The 27,396-nt window shown below is 37.4% G+C and overlaps 1 protein-coding gene across 1 annotated transcript in view; it reads left to right on the forward strand.

Moving 5' to 3' along the window:
* The first annotated feature begins 440 nt into the window (after positions 1-440).
* The window catches only part of LOC148947199 (transmembrane protein 170A), a 53,266-nt gene continuing 26,310 nt past the window's right edge, over positions 441-27,396 (forward strand). Inside the window, exons 1-2 of the mRNA XM_089096930.1 lie at positions 441-679; positions 12,972-13,077. Of these exons, the coding sequence (XP_088953056.1) occupies positions 595-679; positions 12,972-13,077 (191 nt within the window). The 5' untranslated portion in view covers positions 441-594. The remainder of the gene's footprint in view (positions 680-12,971; positions 13,078-27,396) is intronic.

A 27,396-nucleotide genomic window follows, 5' to 3' on the forward strand; every position in this document is an offset into this window, starting at 1 on the left:
TTAAATAATATTTTTTTCAATACATCATAGGACCGAAATTATGATCTTTAATCAGACTTTTGCTTACACTAGGAGAGCGGGCAAATTATCAACATTTGTTATGGAGGCAAAACGGCGGAGTTATTTTTAGAGTTATGTTCGTAATAAATTCCTCCGTGTTGATAATTTTAAACCTCTACCCCAGTAATGCTCCTTCCTCCTAAAATCCCTCGTTGACGCCCAGGACTACAATAAAACCAATGAACATGTTATTTTCTTGATTTTAATCTAACAACCTTGTACAATCATGTTTTTTAATCTCATATCAGTACATGTTTTGCAATTATTGAACAGGGATTGTAGCTTGTAGCTTATCAATATTTGTATATCCTCCTCCGGATGCAAGATACTTATCAACAAGTTTAAATGTCAGCATAAAGTAGGGTCGTGAAAATATAGCTGAGTTGGCAGACATTTAGCGACGTTACAAGAAGTTGCTGTTGTCCCGTGTATCTTCGAAAGGCAAGAAAGTTTGATTTAAATAGACATTGATCGTTGGAGAACACTCAGATAAAGGACTATTGGTAAAAATTTGTGGTTGCCAATGCTGAATTGATGAATAATCAAGATTTAGAAAATGAATATTATGTATCAGATGCATTGTTCGGAAATCAGTCAAAAAATATTGAAGATGCTGGAGGTGAGCTTAAATATTGTCAATTAAAACTAGGCTAGGGTTTGACCTAATCAGGTAGGCTATTTTTGTGGTAAATCATGTGGAAAGGCTCCTGTATTAGGAAAGGGCAGGCAAGACATAGGCTAGTAGCTTGATAGTACCTTTCAAGGGTGTATTTTGGACCCTGGATTCATTCCTGAAACTTTCAATCACATAATTCTGCTACTCTGTAAGATAGCAAGAAGCTCCCCAACTAGAACTTTACTGAAGAAAAGAGAAAGAAGAACAAAAGGAGGGTTAAAAATAGAATAAAATGGGGTAAATTTTTTGTTGTTCATATTATTGACTTAAAAATAAAGTAAACATATCATTTGATGCCTTTTTTATGCTCTTTCCAAATATAATAATCATTTTTGTCAGAGATGAATTTTACCCCTATGTGTACCAATTCAGGGTATATATTTGCACATTAGGGGGTGGGGGTAAATTTTATTTCTGATTTAAATGAGAGGTAATTTTAACCCTCCCTGCTCATGAGAAAAAACAATCCAAGGCCTCAAGACATACAAAATATGGTTCATTTAATAATATAGGAAAGTCAATTAATATAGGCCTAAAGATTATAAAATGAACTAGATTGCTTTGGTTTTAATTATTTTAACTTTGTCAAGCATATAAAGAGAAAACTTTCAAACATTTTTGGTATTAAAGGTAGTTTCATCATCTTCAGGTTCAATGGCATTCAGGCAGGATATTGGTCTGCATGATTTGCAACTTATAGTGCAATTCAGACCTGACTTCTTACATGAGCATCTTTCTTGGCATGTTCAATATCTCAGGGATAGGTAAGGGTATTAAGATGAAACTACTCAGAAACAGCCAAGGGCATTAATATTGAAACTTTTAGGGATTGTCACAGCTATTCAGCTTACAGGAACACTTCACAGCTTTCAGAAGCTAGAATGGAGCAAGAGATGATTCAGTCTGAACCAATGTTAGTACCAAGACTGTTTATTTTTGCACCTAAATCACTACTGAAGAGGGTCAAGAGTGCTATTTTCACTCCAGTTTTGGACCTGATTATAGACACTCAGCAAGTGAAACTTTGCAGATGCATATATTGGTGGCAAGTCTCAAGGATGCACAAAATTTGAGGATGTTGAGACCTTCTTTTGGAAGATACAATAGCTAGTTGGGATAGAGATTTGCAAGTTTTATTTCAGTTGTGATTTGCATCCAAAAATTTCTCAACTGTCTAGAGGGCTTTTTTCCAGTAGTAAGTGTTTCCCACATTTGGAACTGCTTTCATTTCACAATAATGCTTCCTTTTCATGGGATTGAATTGCCTAATCCTTTTCTTCTTTTTTCTTATTAAATTGAGTATGATGGCTTTCAAGAACTTTATTGCCCTTCTTTTTAACTGTGCACTGAAGGGTTTTCCTGCATTTGCAGCTTTGCAGGTTTTAACAGCATTAGCCAAATTCAAAGAAAAAGAAACATGGATGAAAACAGCAAATCTTCATCACTCTTGTGTCCATGGACAGTAAAGCATGCTCTTCAGCACTAAGTATCTCCTCCTTTGTTCTAGTCTTTAGGAAAACTTGAGAACTTCTTCAGAACACCTAATTTTCCTTAAATATGCCTATAGCCTTTCCTTTTCTAACATCATGTATATGGGAAGTGGTGTTGCAGCCAAGTAGTGCATGGCAGAAAAGTATGGAATTGCTGTTCTATTCACAAGCTATTTTTCATCATGTCTATGCACCATGCAACATATATACCACCTTGTTTTGCTTCTTGAAACAATAAAAAACAACTACAAATAAGTCAGTATCATCACCAACTAGTGCAGTAGCAAGAATACTAGATGTCTCAACAGCAGTTTTAATGATCTTCACATCCATATTGCCTTCTCTATGAATAACTTTGATCCCCCTTTAACATAAACTTTCACCAAGCATGCAAATGGACCTTGCCTTGTTTTTTTTTTTGTTGGATAGAAATTCGTCCTTGGGCATTTAAAGATATGTATCTGCAGTAAACAGCACCTCTCTTCTGTTAAATTTCTCATGTCTGCTTGTGTGTCTGATCTTTTGTTGCAGGTCCTCCATCATATTCATCAAAAACCACTGTAGGGTATCAGTACCACATTTCAATAGATACAAAGAACTGGTCAAATATCATTGAAAAGCTGCTTCCAAGCCTCTGCTGAAGTCTATGACCACCATTCAAAACATGGAGGTGGTGTCATAGTAGTTCTTTCCTATTTGAGCACAGGTTATCTTTGTCTTTACAAGCTTCAAAATAAAGCTTTTGCAAGATCATTCTCCTCATTAGCCCATTGTTGTCAGGGAGTGACAAAGAAACAGTACATGATTTGTGTTTGAAGCAGTTTCTTTCTGGTAGGATTGAATATTTTGCAACAACCAAGAACCAATGGAAGATTAGGCTAGGATCTATGTGCTTGATCTCTGGTGAGCCAGCTCTCTTGGTTGTCATGAGGATTACTTGTGATTTCTTCATCAAGAAGTGTGGTTTGCACTTTTCAAGATTTTTCCATGTTTGATTCTGAGTGAGCCATTCTTCCATTCCTATATTTCTCAGTCATTTATAATATTCAAATAAATTGGCTTTCCAAGCATTTCTAGTACAAGGAATTTGTCTTTGTGGTCCCTTTTTTTTCTTGAGAGCCCCATCTCCTTGTGTTGTTTGCTAGTCCAGTATTTTTTTCCCCTGTAAGCTCCTGCATGAGATAGTTTACTTCAATACAAAAAGGATGAAAGATAAGCCAAAGATTTCACTGAAATTCTGTCATTCCACCTCCACCAGTAAGGCCTCCAGATGTCTTTAGACTCCTCATGTATTCCTGTCCTATAATCAAGTCAGCTGGCAACCCAGCCCACTGTCTTTCTGAGCACTTTATCATATGAAGGCCATCATCATAAACAGATCTGTAAATTTGGGGTAACAAACAGATAGCTTGTCCATTTTTTGAAGGTAGACTCTTGTAGTCTTCACATACTTGTTATGGCATGTTACAGCAAGATAAGGAAGCATGCTTTTTGCTGGTATTGGCTGGTATAATTTTGACAATGAAAACAATTACTGAGTTCAATTGATACTGATTGAACATCAAACTGGTGACATGTTAAATTGATTTGAGAATATTTTTTTATTCCTTTCCAATTTTTAAAAAAATTTTTCTTCCAACAAATTTTATGATTTATATTTTTTGACCCTCCCCCCTTGCTCTTTGGGGACAGACTTGACAAGTATGGCAACACAATCTGTTACCGATTATCATTTGCAGTACTGTACTCACAGAAACGACCTTTTTTTTATCATTATTATTTCAATTTTTTGGCTTTTGCCACTTAATTAGCATAGGTGTCATTTTTTGTAGGTTCTAAGTCCTTTCTTTCCCTGTTTTGTTTTCTATGATCAAGAAAACCCTAGACAGGACACCTTACTCTCTAAAATAGTTTATGTCATTGTTTTTTTGGATAACCCCTCCCACTTCAAACACTAAAGAGGAATTTCTAAAACTATCACTATTATAATGGTGATAGTTTTACAATCATTTCCTTAATCTATGACCCCAAATAACCCCATAGAAGACATCTTTTCTATGTGTTATTGTGTAATGAACTTTTAACCTTTTGCCCCCCCCCCCCCCTCCTCCACACTTGAAGGGCAAATTTGACCCATTTTGCCAAGGAGTAGCAATGCTGATTTTAGCTATGTCAATAAGCATGCCTTTCTCTATTGAATGGTATAAAAATCATTTTTGTTGCAATTTTTTCAAGGTCTTCCCCTTTTTTGTTGTATCTTTACTGTACTAACAGTCAAAACAGTAGCATTGAATTGGTGAACAGCAAAGTGTCTCCCATGGATTATTATTTCTCTCTTTCCCCTAGCCTCATTATATAGAATAAACAGTTGTGGGCTTGTTTCAATGCATATGTTAAGTTCTAGTGCACTTTTTAACAACTGAACCTGATTAGAGGACAACTTGATGTTTGTTTTCCCCTGCAAGGTATTCAATCAAAATTTTAAGATAAACATTTTTATCAGAATAGTTGCAATGTCCAAAAATTGTGTTTTGAGGGGTGATATCTGTAGTCAAGAGTGGGACAAGGTCCCAAAATATGCAAATAGCCAGTTTAAATCAGAGTTGTGCTATGATTTTCAATCTGTGAGGTTTGAGGACACAAATTGGGGCTCTTTGGCCCATTTCACTTCATGTGCCATCCCTCCAAGTTTTTTTTTTCTATATAGTCGAATTTAGCTATTTCCAGTCATGATCATTCAGGGCAATATCAAATGAGCAAAACATTAAGAATCAGAACAGGAGACAGCAGTCCATCTTATTTTGTGGTAATAAGTGTTCATTTTGAGCTTGAATCCTTATTTCTTTATTTATTTATTTGAAAACCCATCATGCAAAAGCAAGAAGAACGAGCAGTAAGAGAAAACAAAATAATAAAACAATGAAGACAACAATTAGACAGTTCACAAAATAGACAGGCAAATATACAAAAGACACCAGAATAAAGAAAAAGACTTCTAAGTGAACGAGTATAAACACAAACATTTACTATCTAATGTGCCCATTATCTTACCACTGCAAGATATGGCTCCAGTGGCGTGACAAATTAATCGTTAAAATTCACAATACTTGTTAAAATGGCAATACATGAATCAGTTATACTATAACAAATGAACAGAAACGACTTTTGGGTCCAATGTGGTAGCAGAAGGCGATAATTTAAGAAACAATAATACCACCATCTAATTCACATAATATGTATGCCAAAAAAAATCTTCAAAATGACATGACCTAGTATATATGCTGCAGAACAGTAACGTTAAGCGATCATACAAGAATTAAATTATTATTGTTATTATTAAAAATTATTGAAAAACCTGTCACAATTAAAAAGAGCAATAAGACAGATCTTAGGAAAAAAAAGACAATACATCACTGCTTAAGAATGTGGGAGCAATAATTTAAATTCCCATCAATTTTCGATTATGTTTTGCTGTCTGTCTAGTGACAGCAACTTCTGGGGCAGCAACCATGAATTTTGCAGTAGTGAGCGAATTTCTATACCAACAAGGCAGGTGAAGCAAATACTTGGTTAAATGAAAGAACATGGATCAAATTTTGCACTTGTCTGTTTTATTTAGGAGTTTCCAGAAGGGTGTGGTGTAGAGGATATGAGGAAGGGCAACACCATTATATAGACTTGCTATCAGATGTCAGTTGAATCGAAGTTTACAAGATACAATGGAAGTGTAAGCTGCTGATATTCTACATCTGATTTGTTCAAGAAGAAGTTTTTTGTGTGTTGGATAAAAGTAGCAATGGGCAGACCTAATACATAAGGTGATCTATAGGTTGAACAGAGCTAGGTCCATGCCTGATGGAAGGGGCAGAGGAATTGGTTTTCCAGTTAAACAGGACAATATCAGATTTGGAGGAGTTGAATTCAAGCCCAACTTTCTGATATTCTGCCTCAAGGATTTCAAAAATTTTGGTGATATGTTGAAGAGTTTGACTAAGGCTTAGGAAATCGTCAGCATTGCATATCAAGGAAAGGCTTACGGAAGACAAAATCAGTGAAGGAGGGCACATATCTTGTGCTTCCCGAACATAGTTATTAAAGAGGCCCAGAGAGATGACAGCTCCTTGACTGGGATAAGTTTTCTATGCAGAGTAAGTTTTCAGGCGGATATGAAGTCTTGAATATAAATCCCGAAGAGAATGAATAGTAGGCAGATTCAATGCACGTCTGACATCATGTCCCCCTAAAAACAAGACTTTCTCCAGGTGATTCCGCATCAATGAGGGCATTTGCAACAGCGGTTAGAGCCTCGGCACACCCGGTACCTCGCTTGAATCTGAACTGGTGTGGAGGGTTATAGCAGACTTTTTCAAGTTCCCTAATAAATAGTAACTCAAAGAGCTTGCAAAGGGAAGTAGCTACGGTAATATGACAGAATGATTTACATTGGACTTCAGATTTCCCCTTTTTAGAGATACGAGACAGATATCCAATACAAAAAGAAGAAGGAACGATATCCTGAGTGAAAATCATCAGCATAAGCAGTGACAGATGCAGGGGTGGATCCAGGATTTTTTTTTTGGGGGGGGGGGCAAAAGAGATTGATCCAATAAACTTGCGTTAGGCGCAAGTTTAATTAACTCAAACTTGTGTTAATTAAGTAAATTACACTACTTTAGACTACGTTAGGGGGCACGTGCCCCCATCGCCCCCCTGGATCCGCCACTGGACAGACGATCCATAAGAAGTTTCCCACCATATTTCAAATGAATAGCACTAACTTGTTCAATACCAGATGAACAATTCCATTTTAATTTTTGGATGGCATCTTCAACAGAACGGGTACTCACCCGTTCTTCATTGGGTTGAGCATCCAGAAACTTATCCAGAGCTACTTCATAAGATTACTCTATGATGGGATCAGGAACAGAAAACTCAGATTAATATTAGAATAGAATTTATTGACACAAAAGCCCAGAGGGTCGTGGTCACAAAACCAAAGAGACTTTCATACAAGCATAAATTGGCACAAAACTATAATCTAAGCTAGTGAAATATCACCTTCATTCTTAATCTTCAAAAAAAATAAACCTTTTTCTATGCTCTATACCCATCGTCAGGAACCTTCCGAATCTCTTTATACTTCCCATATCACTCCTTGCTAATAAATGTTTTATCTCATCTCTCTCCCAAGCCTCAACCCCAAACAATTCTTTCCTTAAATCTATTAATTCACTACACTTCCCCACAAAATGAACCAAATCTTCCTCTTTCCCGCACATGGGACAGAAATAAGGACCAGGAGCTTGCCTAACCCCTCCCAGATACTTCCTTCTCTCACCTAGCGGTAACCCATCTGACCTAACACAAATAATCAACTTTTGTTGCCTCTTTTGAAGCCCCGCCTTAAAATACAATTCTTCTCCCCACTGCTCCTTAGCCTTTGCATATAACTCCAGTGATTGGGTCTCATTCACTCGCGCATGCCACACCTGGATCTCCTGGTCCCTTAACCTCTCGCTGACCCTACTTGTAACTGCTCCTTCCTTTAATCCAATCCCTAGCCCACCATTTCATAGCTCTGAAAATCCACAATCATCCAATATCTTCTTTATTTGAGATGGCCACGTATCACTCTTTGGGATCCTCAGAGCTTCTAAATATGGTGTTTTTGTCATCCTTACTATTGGCGTACTTACTGTTTCCTTCCATAATATTGTCATCCCTACTATTATAGTATATTTCAAAGAAATCAAATCTATGTGTCTTCTAAATACTAAACTATTTGTTGAAAAATGTTGACTTAAACTCTTTTAAAACACCGAAGCTGAATCACTTCCATCGTCTTGCGAACTATACATCCCCAAACTTAAGATCCATAATGGATAGCCAATTCAATCTTTACCTGAAATACCTGCTTATACATCTTCAGGTTCTGCATGTTCGCCAGTTGGCTAGAAGTCACAGCATAGGCGCAGGACTTTCCTTTAGCAAGACTCAGCTTCAGCTGCTTTCCAAACTTACCATTTGACGAAAACTTACATCCTAAATACGTAAACTCATCCCTACAATCTAAATCTATTCCCTCCCGTTTTACTCTATCCCTACTTGTTATCTTACCCCCTTTTCTAAAAACCATAACTACCGACTTCTTTACATTCAGGCTTAGTTGTTTCTTATCTATATAATCCTTAGTTCTATCCAACAAGAACTGTAAATCCTCTCTAGACTTCGCTACTAGTGCCAGGTCATCTGCGAACATCAGCATGCATAGTTCACAGACATCTAATGACACCATTGGGGCTCCTTGCTTCCTAAGAAAATCCTGCAAACTATTAATAAACAACGAAAATAGCCGCGGAGACAGGGGGCAACCATGTTTAACCCCCTTTCTAGAACAAATTACATTTGAAAATTTTCCTGCAACCCTAAAAACAAACTTTGTAGCTTCATACATACTTATTAAAATCCTTACAAGTGGGTATGGCAGGTCAATATTTATACAATCCTTCATTAACAGTTCCCTCTTTACATTATCAAATGCCCCTTTTAATTCCAAAAGAGCTACATACAATTTACCTCCCTTCTTATTTATAAACTTATCAACTAAACACCTTGATGTAAAAATCTGATCAATCGTACTGTGTCCCTCTCTGAATCCTGACTGCTCCGCGGCTAGCCTTTCAGTTTTCTGGAGCCAACTTCTAAGTTTGTTATCTAATACCTTCACCATTAGCTTTCCTAGTGTGTTACCTATATGTATACATCTATAATTTTCATGTAGTTTTCTATTCCCTTTCTTTAAAATCGGCACTCCTACTGCCAGGTTCCACTCACTAGGTCAAATTCCAGATCGAAGAACTGCTGTAAATATCAAAGAAATAATATACAATGTTACGCTTCTACTATACTTCCATAGAGCTGCTGGAATACCGTCAGGACCAGGTGCTGGCCATCCCTTCATCTCTTTTAAGCGTTTCGATGCTTCTTATAACCTTACCGGCTCGACTAACGTCTCATTTTGTTCCTTCATAGGTCCATGAACTTTATATTTGATACTCTTCTTCCAATTATCTTCAAATACACGCTCATATTCCGTTGTCTCCTGCCTCTTAAACTCACTCGACCAGGTGTCCGCGGGGGGATATCTTGGCTTGTCTGCCTTCTGGTAGAACTTGAAACCTCTTCCAAAAAACTTTGCTATCCTTATCCTTTAATGCCTGCTCTATCTCCTTAATATCTTCTTCTTCTTTCATCTTCTTACGCTTTTTTACTACTTTCTTATACTTTCTCATAATTCTTCGGTATGCCAATAAATTATTATCTAAAGTCCCTGGTCTCTGGAACCTGACTACATCTAACGCTTCTTGTACATCTAACGCTTTTTCCTTTCCATATCCAATTCCCTCTCCTCTGAATTCCTAACCCCAATTTTATCACTTTCTCCTGCTCCTACGCAAATATCATACACTACCTTGTTCAGTCCCTTTATACTCTCCTCCACATTACCAATTTTACAAAATTCCTCACACTCTTCTGTTAGCTCCTGAGTACTACCTCTTATTATCCCTTGGTTTACTATCTCTTCTGTCTCCTTAACTATTTTTATCGGTTTTCTAATATAATGATTATTCTTTATAAAACTACTTATTTCCCCTTCTCTTTGCCAACCCTAAAACATTATCTTGCATATGGACCCATGGGACGTATGAACACTCATATTAAGAGGGATTGGGATGTGATTCAATCTTACACAACTCATCACTCTAGAATTGTAACACATTGGTCACATATTCAACTAAACCAAACAATAATCACACACACTTGGTGATCCAGAAAAACAAGTAAAAGTCGCTACTTCTTCATCTTCTTCCGGTCTACCATTCATAATTACCATTTTTTCATTTACACAAAAATCTAAAAGGTACGATCCCCATTTATTACTTCTATGGTTCTGGTCCTCACTCTGTTGCTTACTAATTTTTAAATCAGCATAATACCAAGGTGATTTGGAAGGATCCAATGATACATTGCTCCTCCAGTTGTCTCCCAGGTAATATGCATACCATTCAGCTTCTGGAATGTCAGCTGAGGACAGTGACAAAGAAGGTAATACCTAAACTTATATGAGTTTAGTTATATTTGTTATGTGATTTAGTATAAATTTTTGAGCCCAACCCCCCTGCCCCCTCTTAATTCTATAGAACATTCTTCTTCCCAAGGAAATGTACAAAAATTGATAGGGTAAGGTCATAATACAATTAAAGCCAATTTTCCACAAGTCAAACATTAAAATGCTGTCAAAAGCACTAAAATTAAGGGTTTAATTACTTTTTAGATTAAGTTAAAGAAGAATATTATTCAAAAGATATTTTAAATTTCCTTAAATTTCAATTACCAGCAAGATAAAGTGGTGATGACCTTCTGTAGATTTCTAGCTTCCAGTAAACATTAACCTCATCTCCGTTGGCCCCAGCTTTGAATGAGTCTATAGTGACTGCCTTGACTGTCTCTTCTGTCAACCCGTTCCGTGGTGGCACAGCTCTAATACACAAAATATTGTTGCTCTCTTCTTTGAAACCAGGGGAGATGGAGTTTTTTGCTGTGGCCTCTAGTACAGCTCAGGAGAGAAGGGGTAAACACTTGTTTCACTACCCTAGAGTTCAGCAGCTTCTGGGTTGTTATTGCATTACCCTCCTTTTGTCAATATGTATGGGTAAGCAACTTCAAAGCTTGTAGACATTGTTCATACAGAGTATAATGCAGGTTTGTTTTACAGTTGCTATAAAACTCAAATTTATTTTACAGTTGCTATAAAACTCAAATTTTAGCACAAAACAATTAAAACACACAGCTAAGTCAGAAAACTAAAGAGTCGCTAATGAGAGATGAAATAATAAATAGTAAATATTTAGTACAATAAATAGGCCTAGAAGAAAATCAACAAAAAATATAAAGGAAGTAATGAAAATTTATACTGTGAATGGATAAAAAAGAAAAGGCTCAAGTAGCACAGGGATTGGCCATGAAAGTTTCTCCTAAGAAGATAAAGAGGTAAAAAATAATGGCTAATGATGATCCTTTTCCATCCCTTTAGCTCTTTTCATTTCATATCACTTAAAACAAAATGGTTAAAGACTATAGGCCTGTATGTCTTTTTGAAAAATGGATCCTCTCTTGAAATAAAATTTTGGAATGAGATAATAAATCGGTTTCAGAATTATCTTCGAAGTTATCTAGAAAAGATGTATCTACTGTCCTTGATTTAATGTCTTTTTTTCTTTAGTTATTTTCCTTTCTCTTTTTTATGTCTTCTTTTCAAGCGTAGTCCAGGCCTGCATTCTCCAAGACTGTCATCTAGCAAGGTGTTGCATGGTGCATCTATGTAAGGTGTCACCCAGTACTTGAGATGGTTTCTATGCCAAACTGTTATTTTTTCTGTTAAAATTGAGACAGTTGAAGGTGATAATTTTATTGGTAAAAAAAAAAAAAAAAAAATAAAGGTGAAGAATACAACATTGGACTTCACACTCCCTACTGGCGGTGCTGATGTCTGTTTCATGGCCCTTCAGCCAGGAAGTACAATATGGGTTTGGGGGCCAGCGACCCTGTGCTTTTGGCCACCCTTCCTGTTTACCTTCCGCAGATTTCCCCAGGTACTGATTTAGAGCTGAGAGACTGAGCTTAGAGAGTCACGCCACTGACCCCTGTTACAAACCAAATAAACAGCAACGCCAGGACTCAAACCCTGTCCTCATGGACATAAGATTTTAAGTCTAGCGTGCTAACCACTGGCGTAGCGTAGCTAACGTAGCTAACTGGCTAGGACGGTTTTTGTTTTATTACTTGCTTGCAAATTATGATAAAATGTATATTTAAAAAAAGGTTAAGACAATGACTTTCAATATTAACCAATAAGAAAGCATATGTAAGGATTTTAATTTTGACGAAAGAGGAGAGATTAAGATACTAATAGGCCTGAATATCATTGTATATAAATTCTGATAAAAGGTGTGTATAAAAGGTTTTGTATCAAATAGTAATAATTTGTTTCGCCTTCTAAAATATGAGTGCAGAAAGAGAAAAATTCAAAAAACAAAACTTCTACAGTAAAAACTTGCTGTAGATATACATGAAAACAGTACAAGAATGCATGTAACTTGGATAAAAATATATAAAATGTAAACATTTTGAGAAATTGTTATTTATTTTTGCCTGCTAGAAATATAAAGCAAAGAAGAGGAAAATTTCAAACAAAAGATATTTATAGTATAAACATGCTGTAAATGTACTGTAAACGTAATAAAATTAAAAATAAAAGCATGTATGCGACATGCATCTAACCTTAAAAAGTAAACATACTGTAAAAATAATAATAATTTACTTTTTCTAGGCTATTGCAAATGTGCAATAAAAAAAGAATTTCAAAAGAACAAGATATCTTTAGTTAAACATGCTGGAAATATACTGTAAAAAACTGTAAGAACTATCAGTGAAAAAACAACTATGAATTTAACGTACAAGCTTAAAAATTAAGTGAACTCTAAAAAGAATCGATTAAAAATAGTTTATTTTTGCCTAATAAAAAAATGAAGTCAAAAAGACACAAATTCAAAGAGTAAGATATCTGCAGTAAATACATTGGATTATGTACACGCTAATTTGCTGAAAGTGTTGCTTAACAGTAAGCTTGATCAATTTTATTATGACATCATGCACCTATTAAAAGAGTCAATTTTGATTTTTAGAAATGTGGTTGCAAGTTTTTGTGTGGAATCTTGGTTCATCATTATTTGTGTATGGTCTAGCCAGTTTACTGTGTTTTATTCAGCTTCAAAATCATAAATATGGAAGGTAGGTTTTACTACTCATATTCAACCAGGGGCGTCAATTCAAAGGCAAGGAGACAATTACTCCTGTAGATTTTAAAAAATATCTTGTTTTGGTATTTTCATTAAAAGATTATTGAAAGACAAAAATACTGCCTCTTGATTTTGAGAAACCCACTTTTTGGTATCTTCATACTTTAAAAAGTGAAAAATATCCTTAAGCCCAGGGCGCATTTTAATGAATTGGCAACCCTGTATTTGACTTTCTTCTTCCATTATCTTATCTGTTATATTTACGACTGTAGGAGTTATTTTGCTCTATTTTTATGGGGTTATTTTATCTAGTGTCTAGATGCATTATTTACTGGCATCCGTAAAAGGTTGTGGCATGTTTTTCTCTTTTTGGTACCTGCTTTGCTTCTTTATGTTATTAATTAAAACAATCATAGCAAACAAACATACAATAGGTACTAATATAAATGAATCTTAAATCTTAAAATGAGTTAAACTTAAATTGAATGTGCAAATCAAGCTTGAAACGAACAAAACTCGCTACAAACAAGAGTTGGGGTATTGCCTCCTTCTCTCACCGTAAAAGTCTAAAACCTACTTCGTCATTGGCGCTTTACTGAAAACTATATGTGTATTGAACAGTCTTGGAAAGAACAAATAAAATCGAACTGAATATTTGATGTGTAATGCTATTAATTGTTGAAAGATCATCAGTTCAATATTTATTTCACTGTGATTTTTATTTTCATTTTCAATGCTGTAATAACTGGAAAAGAATATGTTTGTAATATGTTTGTAATAATCAGTGAAGCGCCAATGACGCAGTAGGCTTTAGACTTTTACAGTCAGGGAAGGGGGCAGTATCCAAACTCTTGTTTGTAGTGAAACTATACTTGTAGTAGAGATGACCCTATAACTCCGGTACCCACACCATATATGGGCATAGAGTCATTAGGGAGAATCGGTCAATGACCTCTTTCTCCAGGTGTGATTTGGACACTCTCTCAACGAATGTCAAGGTCAATGTTGTTATTGTTTCCGAGGCCAAATGTCATGGTCAATGTGCTTATTGTTTTGAATAGAGTCATTAGGGAGAACACGTGGTTAATGGGGTCAATGTTCTTGTTGTTATTCGAGGCAAAATCCCAAGGTCAATGTTGTTGTTGTTTCCGAACCAATTTTCTTTTCAGTCTAGAGTTGGCAGTCAAAGTGAAAGGATTGAAAAATGAATAAATTTGAGAAAGAGAGAATTAGATTTGTGTTTACGGAAAAACATTTGATTTTGGATGATGATTTTCTAGACTTGTCTATTCAACTTTTAAAGTGCGATTCAAATGCTTATACTCAATTTATTGATATCTTGATCACGACACGACAGAATGATATCGTGGATATACATTCATTGCCAATGTAGATGGCTCCTCCATCGAAACAGGCAACATCACAGAGTTACTCCTTTCCCCTTTCCTACACTTTGAATTTATGGCGCGAAGAGGATCAGTTTCGTTTTAGCTGTGAGAGAGTTGGCATCGGAAACCAAAATGTTCTATATATGCCCATTGTGCATGTACACTCTTGGCAGTTGGACTCAATGTGAGAATTGTACAATTATTGATGACTATAATGAAAAGTGTAAATTATGTAATCCTTGAAAATTACATAGAGGATATGCTGTACAAATTAAAGGTTGTAATTCATGTCTTGAAGGGGTGTGTGATTCTCACCCTAGCGGGCACCTATGCTCCAATTGTCACATTGATAAATGTGATCAGTGGGAGAATACTTACCCCGCTATGATTAGAAAGAATCCCAAGCGTGATTTTAGTTTATTTCTACGAGATTGGTATCGTCGTGGATTTAAATTATTCTGGGAAGAACAATCTGGTCTACGATTCAACTGTTGAGCTAACAAGACAATCTGGTTTCTTCGTCATCACTGTGACGACACTGCCTACTATGACTATAAACCAAGTGATTTGTATTTGGCAGTTACCGAATGTGATTCACCACTTGAAAACACTATGTGATATTGGTTCAAATAGACAGATTGAAACTCATGAATTTCATAATATGAATGCAAATAGTATCATTGACTTTACGAAGAGATATGACAAGAGTGAAGTTACATTGTACTGCAGAAAATATAACCCTGACTTTGCAGTCAATCAAGATCAATATACAGTGAATCAAAATGATTTACCAGTATTAGTGGTTCACGAGAGTTACCTATACACCGATGAAGAAATCTAAAAGTATAGATTTAAAGACATTGTTGTATATATAAATTTTATTAATAAACAAATTTACAAACATTTTTTAAGCACTTTATTCTTAGGGCACTGAAATCAATATAAAATACACTTGTAAGTATATTTTCCACTAGAAAGTCGTTCAGACGTGGATTCTCATCATAAATATGGAGAAACTGCTAGTAAGTATATCCACGACATCGGAACACAAAAGATAGTAGTGCATGGAAGCCGCAGCTCTTAGTCGTTAGATCCTGCACCCTCTTTCGATTTTGAATAATAGTTTTCCCACTGCTCTCAATATAGTTGCTGATGTGTGGTGTGTAGAATGTGTAGAGTAGACCAAGAGGATCAAAAAATTCAATATTCTTCACTGTTTGATAGATGTACAGCTACTGACCCGTCAGCAAAGTCGATGGACTGCTATTAACAATAATCAAGGTATTGTTTGCACTTTGAATTTTTTCAAGACAGTCCGAGGGTAGACAATAGGATTTGTACTGGGACATGTAGGGGTCCATTTTAAATACACTGATTATTTGACAGGTGTTCATGGCACCAAGTCTAGTAGAACACTGCCTTCGGGAGTGATTTCCCAATAGGTTTCATATTGATTTAGTGAGATTATTGCAATACTCTCAGCCAAAGGTTTGGCAAATGTACACTCTAAACGTACAGTCCCCGTACGTACAATACTCATATCCTGTGTGCCAGACAAATCCAATACAATGATACCATGTGTTTTAGCAAACATATCTTCGGTTATACCATTTTCAAATAGTTGCGAGTCATGATCTAGGGTTTGCATGGTCAACTCGTACAATATTCTATAGGATTTATCAAAAGATAGATTGTAGAGTGGGATACCATTCAATTTGCACACAAGAGATGAAAGTCCAAACATCTCGAAAATATGTGGGCATTCAGTCCATGATCCTATTGCGCTGGCGCTTTTCACAAAGGCCAAAGCCATTTTCGAGGGGATTTCACCATTGATAAAGGATGAATCGGTGAAGGTGCGTGACCCCATGGCAATATGTCGTTGATTGGTGATTGTATGAGGAACAAGTAGTTTAATATTATTTCCATTAGATCTCAGTTTTTCCACGGCCAAAACAACAGAACTCATAAACTGCTGTTTGCGTTCATGAAGTATTGCTGAGGAGAGGGAGGGACTTACATCAGGATTGGCGACAAATTCCTTTCTCAATATAAAATAAGAGGGTGCAAGCATCAATTTTATATCAACTTTAACATTGGGTGGCAGCCATTGGGGTATATTAAATATTTCATGATATATTTTTCCAACTAGATGTAATTCACTAGTTGTAGCATTTTTAAGCGCGTCTGTACTATCAGTATTAGTAATATATTCATATCCATTGGAGGCGCCTCTCAATTCCTTGTATGACTTGGGTGTCATCAGCATGAATTGGATATAGCTTGCATAGTTTGAGAGATTATTGCTTGTGCTTACCAGCGTGCCATTGATGTAGACACTAATTTGACGAAATAAATTAAGTAGTATACAATTTTCATAGGATATCCCATCGGCTCGAACTGGCATTGTATTATCAGATTTCTGCACTTTCATTTGTAAATCTATAAATGTGGACGATAAATCTATGAAGTAGTCTTCATTGGAATAAATTTGAAAGTGGATATTATCGGAGAGTGGTTGTAGCGGATAGAATTGTTCATAGTATCCATGCTTGACACTCACATCAACATTTTCAACATTGAACAGAATCAATGAGGCGGTGATTGAAGGTTGAGAATCCTTATGTGGCAGGTAGGACATGTTAAGAGAAGAAATAAAGTTTCGATCAAACATTTTTCTTCCTGGGCCTTCTGGCTACACTACGTATCGGCTTTCTTTTCTTTGACAAAACGGATGTCTTTCGTTTCCGTCCTGAGTAGAGACTGATGAGTGATGCATTGTTTCTTAACCTTTTTAAACCTCTACCAGTCTGTTACAATTTCTCGCCAAGGGTTCGCGCACTAGACCTAAGATTTTCCATACAACTTTTTTTAAAATCCTTGCCAGAACCCCAATTGTATAGTGTAGAGGATGCAAAATCTGTCGCAGCCGGTACAAGATATTTTCTAGCCAGTGGTAGTGAAGAGCGAAACAGCTTAGCAAACCAGCTGCCAAGACCATAGCCAGACATTGACGAGCGACCCTTGTAATAGTCCATTCCATTGCCCTGTTGTCTTGGGCCAAGAGTATTAACATAGCAGTCAATATCAGGACAAGTGAATACCACCTTTCAATTAGACATCTTGCTATTGAACGATGGGTCGAAAATGACATGTAATCAGAGCCAACCCCTTTGAAATTACTATTGGATCACCCAACTCAGTTCTTAATGTTAACTGACAGAGTTCCAAATAGGAAGTGTTTACTGGAATATACTGACGATGCTTTATATTGTAGTGATGAATGTGCTCTTGATTGGTTTTTCATTCAAGAAATCGTAGGAGGGGGACATTTGAATTACAAACCCGATATGTTTCCACAAATGAAGCGTGGAGAAATATACAAGTGTCTGTGAAGAAGGCAGGCGGGTAGTCAGCAAAAATGAAATTAGTGTTCCTGGCACTTTTACCATTGATTATATTGAGCTTAAAACCAAGAACATCCTTTAGATTATCATTGAGAATAACCTTTTCACAGGCAATAGGCGAACTAATGTAGATGTTGCCCTCCTCCTTTGAATAGTTGAAAGGAAAAGCTCCTTTTTTACGAGCGGAATTTCTTTTATTAATAGAACGACATAAATCATTCATACAGGTGAGCTCCTCGTAGGGTAATTCAATATATGGGTAATCCATCCAATTGATTTTTTGAATTTGTTCTTGATCACCTGGTGGTGGTGGCCAATCATACGGTCTGATTTTTATTTCATATTCACGATCCTTTCTCAGGATGTCATAAGTATTTTTGAGAATACAATCAACAAGAGCCACTTCATACTTTCCGTCAAATTTAATGGTGGGGGAGAGTTTCGTCCAAAAATCACTTGTTTTATTCAAGTCATTGTAGAGAGGATCAGAAACATTGGACATGAAAGTCACATAGAAATCATTGGACATTGTTAATATTTTCAGCACTGACCCAAGAATCAAAATCCGAGTTGTATCCTAGCCACCGAACAAGCAACTGTTTCTTGCCCCTACGAGTACGACTCTTTAATATCTTTTCAATTTGATAAATTTCACTAGTGTTTCTAACTTTTTGCAGTTCATATTCATAAAAGCCGCCGAGAATTTCATCATCTTTGGTATCTCGTAGTCGATAAGTTATGGGCATAGTGTCTAGGATTTTGGACACTTTAAAAAGTTCGATGCTCCATAAATAATTTTCCTTTTCAAAAATATTGGTGGCTCTATTAATTCGAACAGTATCACCAACATTGAATTTCTTCTTCTTTTTCTTCTCAGTGCCATTGGAGTATTGCTTTAGAAAAGCATCAAATGTATTCTCACTGTAGTGAACATCCCGAGGGCTAGAGTTGGACAGAGATCGATGTGGTCGATGGTTGTATATCTGCATGATTTTATCTAAATCGTGAATAAAAGCAGATGTATTTTTCAGTGTACAATATCTTGAAATTAATAGACGAATCGTTCTTATTAATCGTTCAGCCAATGCAGTCTTTATTGGACTATGACTGTGATAGAGTGTTGTATTATATTTCAAAAGAACCTTTTGCACATGTGGGTTAACAAATTCACTACCACGATCCGATTGAATTTTTCTATAGGAATCCTGTTCGAGAATACTTTCAATGGCCCGAGCAACTTCAACACCTCTCTTTGATCGCAGTGGAATGGCCTGGGCATAGCAACTAAAGATACTGATTGCCACTAGAATATATTTGTAGGGTGTATTGTGACGTTGTTGAACTGCGTCTAAAGTTAAAATATCCATTTGCACTATATGCAGAGGGAAAAAGGCTTTAGTTTGACGATATTGTTTACTGCGAAGTCTATGATTCCAATGTAGTGTGTAACATGGTTCATTTTCTAGATAGTCTTTTGCTTTTTTCAATTTGTTGCCGGACACAGCTCTAGAAAGCGTTTTGGGAGAACTTAAACTCCCCGCTTCACCAACGTTTTCATAGATACCTTTCAAAACTTCATCCATTTTGAACGTTAACACGTAGTGTAATGTCCAATACCCTTTTGCACACTGGTGGGTGAATCAATTCGTCTTCGCTTTTGACTAGCAGCCACAGGTGTTGTAAAATCAGTGGTGCTAGTATCTTCTTCTTCTTCTTCTTCTTTTTTAAATGGTGTTGTTGGATGTTCATTTAATTTCTTTAGAATTTGCTTATTGCCAATAAGACTTTTGGGAAAGTTTGATACACTTAGAAAGGTGTATAGATTATCGTCAAAGGATAAGAGTCATTTACGATTCGTCACAATATCACAAATTAAATCAACTAGATTATAACTTTTTCCCCGAATTATAATTCGTTTTCCTGTGCTATCGACTTGAACTTGATCACCAGATTCCGACATGAGATAAGATAATACTCTTTTACTCTGTTCTCGATAGGACAGTGGCAATAGGTTACCAATTTTCAATACACACGAATTCAATTCCTTCTCCTTTGATCGTGTAGAATATTGATATGTTTCTTGTTTAGAGGGATTGGCGACGGTGGGTCTCTCACGATAAGGTGTATGTTTGTCCATACGTTGCAATGTATCTTGAAGTAAAAGCAGTTTTTTATCATTGGCAATATTCTCATCATTAATGAACTTGTTTAGATTATCTTCAAAATGCTCGACGGGCGAGAGAGCGAGTTCTATAGGTGTCAATTTATAGGGTTTTGCCATTCTCTAGAGAAAACTGTTTACAAGTCCTGCGATTATTGGCAGTAAAAGTGTGAAAAAGCTACCGCCTGCTTGAAGGAGTCGTTTTGTTTTAAATTTGTTTACCTTGTTTTTAAAATCCAATGCACGTACAGTGGAACGATGTTGCTTTGCCTGTTGTCTAACACCTTCTGGCAATTGAACATTTCCCTTAGTTAAATTTAAACAAAGTTCAGATATTAGATTAATGAAATCATTGTCGACGCCATGTTTGAGCATAGCCTTCCTAAGCAAGGGTTTTGAAGTGCTTAAAACAGAAAATAAATGCCGTTGTTCGTGTAATGTCTTCAGTGTCATGATAGCGACTAATAGCCTTTTCTACTATTCACCGGAAGATATACTGTAATTTCATTGTCGAAAATGTCGGTGACTACACGAAGATCCTCGGGCGTGCTCTGATTAAGATCCAATAAAATGTAACCGTAGGGCTTGCTAGTCGCCTGAGTGTACGCTGACAACTTACTTTTGGGGGCGCGGGGTTATTTGTTTTTTTTGCGTGTTTTTCGTTAGCTTTAAACACGAACGACTCGATATATAATATAGATAGTACAATTCAAAGCAAGGGTTCGCATACATTTGCTCTGATGAAACAGATTGTGTAGAACTAGGGTTATGGAAATGTTTTCATGATGAGATCGGACAGTGAACAATTGCAGCATTTCCTGTGAGAACTGTTCAATGGATTCAGTCAAATCATCAATGATCAGCCAAGAGTTTGGTTCAATACTATTGAAAACATCAAGTCCTCTTATGAATTGTATTGGTATGGTTGTGGTAATAGCTTTTATTTTATCATAGGACTCTTGCCAGATACTATAGCAATAATAGATTTTTTTCGGTTTTTCCAAAAACATTTTATCGCAATTTTGAATTATTCTAGCTAAAAGCGTTGTTTTCCCCGACATTGAGGGTCCACACAGAGGCGATCTGAAGGGTGTTTTAAATTGATACATGCTGTTGACAACAGTCGGACTATGACTAACTGTAAATCATACGTGTCCAATGAATAAGTAGTAATTTTCCCGTCTATTGAAGAACAACAAAAGCAATATTTCACGGCAGCATTTATTTCGACAAATATTTATTAAACAAGAACAATTGACAAAATTTTATGGTCAACATGGAAACTTGTTCAACATGAACAATGATAACACTTTTTGTACAACACTTTTGTCCATCTACAGCACTTTCTGTACAACACCTTTCTGTACAGCACTTTTGTACAACTTTTCTATACAACACTTTTCTATACAACACTTTTCTGTACAACACTTGAAAACAACACTTGGAACTAGCACAGTTGAACAGTAGAGTGATTGGTGGCGCGCCCCCCCCCGGGAGCCGGGCTTGGGGAGGGTGCCCCACCCCCCCGGGAGCCGCGATGGAAAAATAGTTGTCGTCACTGCTACGGGTTAGTGGTGGTGGTTAGTGCTTGGGTTAGATGAGGTTGAGGGGCTAGTTGGTTAGGTTAGTTTATACAGACCAAGTTGATTACGATAGTCTATGCATTCAACTCGATCTGAAATACGATAGTGACCATGTGGCAGGACACTCACACCGTTCTCGAGCACATAGACCTTGTCAGATATACACGACATTGCATTTTTTTCTACTCTCACAGTATAATTTCTATACTGTAGAGAGCGAATTCCAAGCACTTGTGCTCTTGGCACTAGGCTACTTTCTACACAGTCTTTGCATACGCTCATGTTGAAATTGCTCTTTACAAAGTGTGTAGGCACCCCTGTACATGTCTTCTTTTCATCCCCACTATGTGTTTCCACGCAATAAACTTTGGGACCCGGGACCACCCCCCTAGATATCAAATCACTCCCCGTCTCAGATTTTAATTTTAATAGTTGGTTGGGGGATTGACGTTTCACCAGCTCGGGATAGAGGGATGGATTCCAGTTGGTGAAATCCATCCGCGAGCTGATGTGCACCCCATTTTGCAAATCACCCAATAAATCTTCAGTTTTTACTTTTAGCAGTAGAGAATCGGTATCCCCATAATATACTTGTACCTCCCCCTCCCGTGGCCAGTGCACCTTGCACACATTGTAAAATAACGATAACATGAGGTTTTTTGAAATTTCAAGTACTGAAATACCTCCTGCGATATTCTTGTTCAGTACAACATTTCGCTTTTTCCTGTGTAGAAGAACCATGCCGGCCTCTATGCTCGTGAATGATGTGAAATTAGGGTCGGCAATAATTCGTGCACACTCTAGAGGGTCAGTCACGACGTCACAGCGAGATCTGTTACGTACGCTTTCGCACATTTTGCCAAACGCCGAATTTAGAATGAGCTTGTACAATTCCTTCTCCACCTTTGAATTTGCCCTAGAACGTTTATCGACAAAAGTATCGATAAACGTTTTCAAATAAGGTTTCTGATTAAACTGAAGGACCCTGTGTATTTTAGTGATTTTGAAACCATTGTTCACTATCCTGTGCAAAAGCACATGGTTAACAACGATATTCTCTTTAGGGTCCAAATCAGCAATCAGTTTCTGTTTAGAAGGAAGTCCAATGCCTTCCCATGTCCTCGACCAATGACCGATTGTAGGGGCTCAACGAGTCCCTGGTCACTGGTCAATTGATACAGGGAAAAACAAAATCATGGACTGAGTCGTGAAGGACTAGCGGAATGTGACAGTCAATTTCAAAGAACCATCCTTGTGGTCCGTTGTCCTCGACTGTGGTAATGTCGGGGACCTCACCAGGATTTTCAATCCATTGATAGTTCCCACACGGCAAAGAGTTGTGTGACATTGCCAAGGGGTACAACGAGTTCATGTCCAAGAACACTGCATTTGACTTTACACCGGTGCTTTGTCCACTCGGATCGGTTGATAAGACCCGGTCCCCGTGAAAAACTTACCCTCTCCTCATTGAACGCTCTACAAAAAGGTGTTGGTCTACATCCGTGGTTAGGCCTATTTCCTCCCTGCTAATTTTTAAAATTAAATCCATTACTAAATGTGGTGTAGAAAAATAATATCCTATATCTAGTCCAAACTCTGAATAGATCTGGTCTGTATTCTTACAGACTATATCCAACAGAGTTAGAACGTCACTAGACAAGTATAGTCTACAATAATCCCACCCATTCAGACAATTCCCTTTAGCCCACACCTTCTTGGCACACTCGTACTCCTCGACTGTGCATTCACTGTTGGTGAGTGACTTGTGAAAAGCTTCAATTGAAGGTAGTTTCTCCTCGCTTAAGCGAGCGCCAGAACAGTAATAATCATATGCATAGACACCTTTGTTGGGTAATAAGTCATACATTTCACTGTCTGGAAAGTGCTGTTTAAGCAAGGAAAAGCTATCAAAATTGTCGCTTTTCGCCACTTGAATTGGTTGACCTAAGGATTTGAGGAAAAAAACTAAAAGAATCTAAAAACCTAATTTTATTCCAGCAAGTACGCTCATTATCCACTACCTGCCATTTCAATTCGAGAAGCAATAGCTTCTCAGCCGATTTGGGAATGATGTTGTAGGTAAATGAATTATTTACCCATGGACTATCTACTCCCCCTCCCTCCCTGTGCATACGTGCCAGTGCCGGTAAAATAAATTTTAAGTCATAGTTAGAATTATGAATAAAAACTGGGATAAAAAACTGTTGGCTAACGTTTAAGTTACACGATTGATGCGCTACTCCCCTAAAATTACTACCCCCAGATGATATTTCCTGCCACAAGTGGTCGTGGTCTCTGACTTTTCCCCTCCCCCCTCTTTTCCCTTTAGTCCCCGTATCCTCCTCTACAAACGCCCCCGTACATACCCAACATATTTTTTGATTTTTAATCGCGAGACCATCCTCTGCAGACAGCACCATTGGATAATGCGTATTTCTCAAACGAGAAATAGCACCATTAGCCGTGCCAATCAGTTTAGTCAATGCCTTAACCATGAACTCATCTCTCTCATCTAATGTTTCTACTACTTATAACAACCACATGGTGTTAGAATTATCTCTTTGCGCGGGGGCATAGGAGACTGCAATGGCCTGGTGTTCTTTGATACGGTTTGGATATTGCGGGTCATTCACCTCCACCAGCTTAGCTTTGCAGTCTAAAGATATTTTGTTGCATTGGAAAAGGGTGTTCTGGAAATTTGTAAAACGTAGAATGGCCCTACCCCCTGAAATCGTTTCCACTGTCTGATACCCATGCCGTATACAATGCTTCATATGATCTCGGAGCTTTAGTTCAGTCCAAAATCTAGACAGGCAGGTTGGGCAGTAGAAACGTACCCCTCATCCCTTTTTACCCTCCCCCAGCCCTCTAATACTGTCAGTGATAGGATTAAAATGACCGATTGCGTTCGGTTGACTAGGTGGTGTGTAAAGTAACCAAACCCAGTGTTTAACCAAATCAACTGACGGGCCCCTTACGGGAACGACCACCCCCTTCTTTTTTGAACGAACCCCATCTTTAAATTCTTTTTCGTATTGTACCACAGTAACGCCAATATTTAAATGGGCATAGGCCCTTTCAAAAATGTCAATGGATTTTAGCATTACTGGGTAATTTTCCTCTAATTATAAAAAATCTACAACTGGGAAATCGGACCCGTCCTTCCCATGTACAGCCCAGTGATCCAAATTCGTCTTGGTAGCGTCACGTGCTAGAGACTCGAGTGCTGAGATGATGAAAGCATACTTGAAACACATTTGTTCTGCTTCAAAACAGATCTTCTGGACTCCTTGACAACCTTCTCGATCTTGATTAAAATTTAGTTCAACTGGCTTCACGCCCCCCTGCGTCCCGCGTCTACAAAAATATTTATTTATATTACAATTTATAAAGCTTAAAATTTAAAAGAAAAAAAAAAATTTGCCACTTCCATGTTCATTATATTTATCGAGATGCGTGATAATTTGCACTACCCACTCGCTAAAAACACTCTCAAAATTTTCTAAATTTGGATAAATTATGCGCATCTCGGAATGTATAAAATGATAGTAAACCTCGCTTTTCCCCTCATTCAAATAAAAAACCTTTAAAACGATAGACACCTTAATTGAATTCCTCCCACCCCACAATTGAATTTGGTTCTCCAGTCGTGCACGAATTTTATCTACATCTGCATGCACTATGTCTACTGGATCAAAAGCAAAATTCCCCCTCATTAGTGTATTAAAAGGATCTCCAAACGTTGCAGCGAAAACAACTATATTGTTCAAAATTGTTTTGAACAGCTGAAAGTCTGGGAATGATGTATCCCCTTCCCCTACTTGTTCAAAAATATCTGGACTCTGCTCTACTTCAGTTGTTTGAAGTGGACTCGTTAGGGTATCGGAGGCTGGAGGAGGAGGGTTCCCAGTTAATTCCCGGGTAAAATCGTCTAAAATTTGCAAGGTATTTTGGCTCAAGTCTACCAGTTCAACTGCACTATTATCTACTTTAAAAAAATTATTTAAAAACTCATCAATATTGTCAGATACTTCCATGCTATTATCCCATGTTAAATTGTTGGGGGACTCCAAAGATGCATCGTCCTCCCCTTCTTCACTGGACGGCGAGTAGGGGACCAGGACAACCTATAAATGAAAAAATAGCTTATTTCAAAGTGTTCAAATCACCTCTACTGCTTTTAAAATTTGGATTATTATTGCTTAATAAAATTTGATTAATTCAACTGAAGATATTCTAAGATATGACATAGGATTTTTTTTTTTTTTTTTTTTTTTTTTTTGGGGGGGGGGCAACCCTGTGGCAAGTCCCTGACCCTTGGCGCTTCCCCCGGCGCTTCCCAAAACTTGCCCCACAGCGCTTCCCTGACCCGGGGCGCTTCTTGGACCCTTGGCGCGTCTTGGACCCGTGACGCTTTTTGGACCCGTGGCACGTCCCCCGGCGCTTCCATAACCTTGCCCCATAGCACTTCCCTGACCCGTGGTGCTTAATGCAGCGCCGTCCGCAACAATTCCCAGCCCCCGTCAAAAATTTTATATAATAACATAAATGTTCAGTAAACACATGAGTTTAATTATGGAGGTTAGATGAACGAGTTTGAACTTCAAAATGTCGAGAACCGTTAACCCGGTTTCCCCTCGCTAAAATCTTTGGCACGAAGAAATATCCTTGCGCAAATTACGGGATCCATATGTGACAAATAGAATAATCTCTCTCAGTTCCTTCTCTTAAAACTATGTGATAATCAATTGAGAAAAAAAGGGGATTTTGAGTTTCAAATGGTGAGCATTAATTGAAATTATCTAAAAATATTCACTTATGAGATAGCGGCGAAGAGATAGCAAGAGCGGTTTCTCTGCAAAAATTACATTTAGATAGGTAATGGTGGTTAATATCTCGCAGAGATAAGTTTATCTTGGGTTTGAAAACAATGGAAGAAATAGATAGGTAGGAAATAATACTCACATTTGCATAATCCGTCTGGACTTGTGTGCCAGATGGTCCGGCTAGTGCATGTTGGATGGTAACCTCATGATTTTGTGTAGGTGTGTCACCTCTTGAAGGCCCAGGCAATGCATGATTGAAGGTGGACGAAGCGGCGTCGCTATGTTCTTGCGCGGCTGTGCCGGCTATTTCACGATCTTGTGTAGCTTCGGCATTGAAACTATTCGCCCACTCTCTCTTTAACTTTCTGGCAGGCTGCACTTGGGCAGGCAGTGTGGAGCTGGGGGGTTTTGGCCAGCGATCATATTGCATGGCAGGGGGCGCATTATTGGCCCTCGCTTTCTTGGAAGGAGGGGGCACGCATTCTTCGCTATTTGCGCCAGTCATAGGTCCCATCAATGTTGTGCCCGCAAATTCTTCATAATTTGCCTTAAAAAGAAAAGAAGAAAAATCAAATCAAAATAATTTCTCCCTTTTTAAAGAAAGAAAGCTATTAACCATAATTTTGTTTAGTTTATCACTAAGAAAGCACATAACCTATATTCTCTCCCCCTAAAATTATGAAAATTAACCCACCCCTCTCATAAAGTTAATCATGCGATTTATTCAAGCGAAAGGCATAACTTACTAGTTTTTATTAATATTTTATAGCTAAAATAACTAAATGATGAATAAGAAAATATCTTTTCTATTTCTAATAAAAGCGCTGACCCCCTCCCCAGCCAAAATCCTGGATTCACGCTCCCCTCCCGGCCCCAAAATTAGGAAAATTAAGCCATCTCTCTCTCATAGAGTTAATCATGCGTTTTATTCAAGCGAAAGGCATAA

The sequence above is a fragment of the Artemia sp. Qi Xiang Cuo genome, chromosome 11 (assembly GCF_049724085.1).
Source record: "Artemia sp. Qi Xiang Cuo chromosome 11, ASM4972408v1, whole genome shotgun sequence".
Classification (NCBI taxonomy): domain Eukaryota; kingdom Metazoa; phylum Arthropoda; class Branchiopoda; order Anostraca; family Artemiidae; genus Artemia; species Artemia sp. Qi Xiang Cuo.